The sequence below is a fragment of the Phoenix dactylifera genome, unplaced genomic scaffold (genome assembly GCF_009389715.1).
Source record: "Phoenix dactylifera cultivar Barhee BC4 unplaced genomic scaffold, palm_55x_up_171113_PBpolish2nd_filt_p 001475F, whole genome shotgun sequence".
NCBI lineage: Eukaryota > Viridiplantae > Streptophyta > Magnoliopsida > Arecales > Arecaceae > Phoenix > Phoenix dactylifera.
In genome coordinates, this window is record NW_024068789.1 from 39416 (window position 1) to 43918 (window position 4503).

The 4503-nt window shown below is 37.1% G+C and overlaps 1 protein-coding gene across 1 annotated transcript; it reads right to left on the reverse strand.

The window, feature by feature from the left end:
• Window positions 1-616: 616 nt before the first annotated feature.
• Window positions 617-1220, reverse strand: LOC103712740 (basic leucine zipper 43-like). The gene has a single exon (XM_008799348.3). The coding sequence runs from the start codon at window positions 1137-1139 to the stop codon at window positions 672-674; it is 468 nt and encodes a 155-aa protein (XP_008797570.3). The 5' UTR covers window positions 1140-1220; the 3' UTR covers window positions 617-671.
• Between the last annotated feature and the right edge of the window lie 3283 nt (window positions 1221-4503).

Here is a 4503-nt window from a genome sequence, read left to right on the forward strand (position 1 = left end):
AGGCTTGTTTTTGTAGATATATGATCCACAACCACCCCCACCACCAGTTCCCACTAGCTGCCTTGCGCTGTGGGGCCTTTCCTTTTGGAGCTACTATTTCATAATCTGTAATTTGAGCAATACATTGATCAATTTGTCTCTCTCTCTCTCTGTTCTAATTCACCTGCTTGCATCATTTAGTAAGTCTGGCACTGTTCTACAATTTGTCTTTTCGATTTCTTTCACTGACATTGAAGGTTTGTTGCGAGTGCTATACGGCAAGAAACTATATTTTCTTACAAAAGAGATTCAATGAAAAAGACCATCAAGTGGTTTTCGGTCGTCGAGTTTGCTAGTTTTGTTGGATAACGTAGATTTATATTTAATTAATATTATATTACACCAGAATTTTAGCATAGTTTGATTCAACGAGACACCACGGAATCTGATGCAGAGCTTTTACTCATCTCCTTCCTTTCTCCCTTCTGTAATCTTGAACTGAGTAGCGAAGCTAGTAGTAGAGCTTTCTGCTACAATTGGATCATAAGGAGCGTGAAATCGACACAGCCATACTGGTAAAGTTCACATCTAACAGAAGACAGATAAAGAACAATGAGAGAAAGAAATAACACTGCAAAAAGATTTCACTGGGTGAATCATGTCCCTGATGGGTGCTAGATCCCAGCAAATTTTCATGCTTGATATGGAGCTCTTGGAGCAGCACTCGTGATCTCTACTTGCATGTCGTGGAGCTTTTTCTGGAGATCAGATGCTTCCTCCCTGAGCCAGGCGTTCTCCTGGAGGATCCGATCTTGCTCCTCCAACACATGGTTGATCTCGTCGATGAGCCTTCGGTTCATGGCTCGGAGGTATACCACCTGTGACCGCAGCTCATCCAGGAGACTCTGCTTCCTCATGCGTGACCGCCGGGCTGACTCTCTATTTGATATCATCCTCCTCCTCCTCCTCTCATCCTCAAGGCTTGCTCGGTGCTCATCAGCCTCATCTGATGTTGGGTTGTGACAAGGGCCGGAACAAGGCAAAGAAACTCCATCTACTGAACCCATGGCTTGGACTTGGCTTGCATAAGCTCCAAAGAACCTTTTCTTAAAGTCTAGCTGGCCTCTATACTGTAAGCCAGCAACCTCAGGGGGGTACATGGATGGAACTTTCAAGGTATGGAATGTGGAGAGGTGGAGGATAGGAGGGAGAACTCTGCTGCAGAGATTTTTAGAGGCAAGTATGAAGGTGATGGGCTATTTAAAAGTGAAAAGAAGGCAACAATTAGAGAAAGTAGCCCACTTCTTGCAACCAAGCATGCATATATAAATAGCCACAAAAAAAAGCCACACAAGCTTACCTTTGGGTTTGCATGAGCTATAAGATTTGGACTCTCCATCACAACCATTTGATTACGATTCCATTAGAGGTTCTGCAACCATTAATCCACCTGTTGGTTAGCTAACTATGACAGATATTTGTTATGATAACAACTGGATATGCAGCATAATGCATGATCATACATGCTGAATTATGGAACTATTTCATGTGCCATGTGTTTGTGAGAGAACATATTCAGTTGATCTGCTGAGGTAGATCAGTATTGTTTATTCCTATGCACTTTAAAATAGTAACTAGCACTTTAACTTCTCTGATATTTGTGTAGAAATAGATGAGCTAAATTATTTCAATTTTAATGTCATGGGATCTTAAGAACTCCAAATTATATGTGGAAGGGAAAACCAAAACTATGTCTAGTATTCTAAAGCCACTGATAACATAAATGCGTAGAGTTAGGTGGAGTTTGCTCGTATTATATTATAAAAAGGTAAGAGGATTTACCCATTGATATGTGAGGGTGACACTACACGAACTTTCGATCTAGATTGAAATGTTTCTAATCGAGTAATATGTCGAAGGCTTCCGAGTCAAGTTAATTCGATTTGAGCGGCGATGACGTTACGAAGATCATTTTGTAGAAAGCTAAGGAAAGCTAGATATGATGACTCAATTGACCACCTTGGTGGCCCTGCTGGTCTAAATGTTGCTGATGGCTGCAAGCACCCTCCAAAAGTACCCTGGAGCTGTCTTCTATGTGGCGAATCCATGATCACTTTGCAAAGTTGTTCAGGTGTATGACCCACGAAGGTAAAGGATGCACTAACTGGATCACTCTACCTGACTTCAAAATACTTCATGGATGTTTCCAAATCCAGCTCTAGCTCAGATGACCCTTAAGAAGTTCTCTGACATCCAACGATCTGCGTCGCTCAACTGAAGATTTGTACAGATAGTGTTCGAACTTTATAGTATATATTCTCATGAGGTCCAACGTAAGGACGTATGGAGACCACCCATATTCCCTTGGAATTCTACATCAAATCTATATGCCAAATTTGGTTGTAAGACTCCGCTTGTTCATTGAAAATGGTAATTCCATTTCGTCAAAACACACATTACAACGTCTTCCACTAACTTTTGCCATTTTACTTCATCTGGGCATTCAAAAGGATGTTCATGACATGGAAAAAATAAATGTGAGATGTAAGTCCTTGTGCATTTTCTTTTTTGATGTAACTCGTGCAAGCAATGTTGGAAAAAACATTGCTCAGCATGCGCGTGCTTCAATATCTGTAGGAAAAAACATTGAAAAAACATTTTCAATCACAAATACTACGATTAATTTGTGATAAATCAAATAAGCTCATGCTGTAATATCTCCTAGTCCACATGGACTATAAACTTGGTCCGTTTTGATATCATTTCTAATGATCCATAGCTTTACCTAAAAAAAAAAGTTAACGAAAAGGTATTATTTGAATTTCTTGATCTTATATAAGTACTTAAAAATTCTCCAACAAAAAATTGACGTGAAACTAAATGCATGCATGTATGGATCTTCTCAAAAATCTTGTCTTATTAGCTGACATTGGCATCATGGTGGCCTTTTTAACACCAACAATATCCTCTCTGACGCAATGCAGCATGGGGAGCATACTGATGAGAGAGAAATTTATCTCATATATATATATATATATATATATATATATATATATAGTATATGTCTATGTATATGTATATGTATATTGTTTAAGATTAATTTGGCTTTAGGATATCCGGCAGAGGTGGAGTGCCACCTGGCCAAGGGCTCCGTGGTACCAAAATCCTTGCTAATAGAAACAATTTATATTGATTGCAGTATACTGCATGATAGGGAATGGGTAGCAGGAAGCATGATTCAGGTTCTCTCTGTGGAGGTGTTACTTCTCTGTGTTACATTTCTCAGGGATCCCGATCTTATCTGGTGCCTGTCTCCATCATTTGACAATTATTTTGCAACGACAAATATTAGAGACTTAAACAAACTCCTTATGATAAGTAATCATGCCATTCTTAGATCATTGTGCTTTTATTTTGTATTTTTCGTAAGAGCCATGCAAGCATATGTTTAGTCCCACATCAATTGTATATTGAATAGATCTTTAGTATTATATGGAGTCAAAGAATCTAATAACATCTTTTAGCTAGTCTTTTTAGATGAGGTATTAGAATATTTCAAACCCAATAACCCATATAAACTAGAGAATACTGCAACATGAGCTCATTTAAGGTAGATCACTCTTTGATTGTTACAAATGATATCAGAAGATCGATCTATTTTGATAGACAACTTGTCTACCAAGCTTGAAGGGATGCAATCAAAGCAAATCATCATGTATAGGTATATTTATTCACCTCTTGTAACCATAACAATAATAGTTTTAAATATAAATCTTTTTTTTAGCTAAATATTTTTTATTCGATAAATAATAAGATAATCAAATAATATCATGGCTTTACATTTTTTTAATTATTATAAATTTATAGTCTCATTCTTTTTATTTTCAAATAAATTCAATTAGGAGAAGTTATATATCTATTTTTTGTTAGAAGATGCCTTCCACAAGTAAGTTGAGACACCATGTGGCCGCTTTTTAAAGAAAATTAGTCTGAGAAGGATCTCCATATATTATATTTTTATGAACTCAACTTTTGCAATTGAAAATAAAAATCTTCATAAAAAAAAACTGTTTTATGTCAGTTCTTGGCAAAACACAAAAATATCTTTTTTTTTTTCATTTTTATCCCATGATTGGCCAGACATTGACATGTCTAATAACAAAGTCTTATAGTCTATTGTACAAGCTTCGCTTCCAAGATTTTTCTGCTTAGAACCTTAATTAATTCAATTTGTTGGTAAGAACCAAGGTGCCAAGCAAATATTATACTACGGTCATTCTTTCTCCTATGTGTGTATACATACATACATACATACATACATATATGTATGTATGTATGTATGTATGTATGTATGTATGTATGTATGTATGTATACACATATACATACATACATACATGTATGTAAGATAGGATACGAAAGGCGTGGGCCCCCTCTACCCCAATGTGGAGGAGTGTTGACGCAGCACACTGCTACTCAATTGCACCATGATCGAGTCGCCTGGTGCCCCCAAAAGCAAGCAGGTT

What these genes read in the sequence shown, in the direction of transcription:
- LOC103712740 (XM_008799348.3), bottom strand. Translation starts at nt 1,139, where the DNA reads ATGTACCCCCCTGAGGTTGCTGGCTTACAGTATAGAGGCCAGCTAGAC.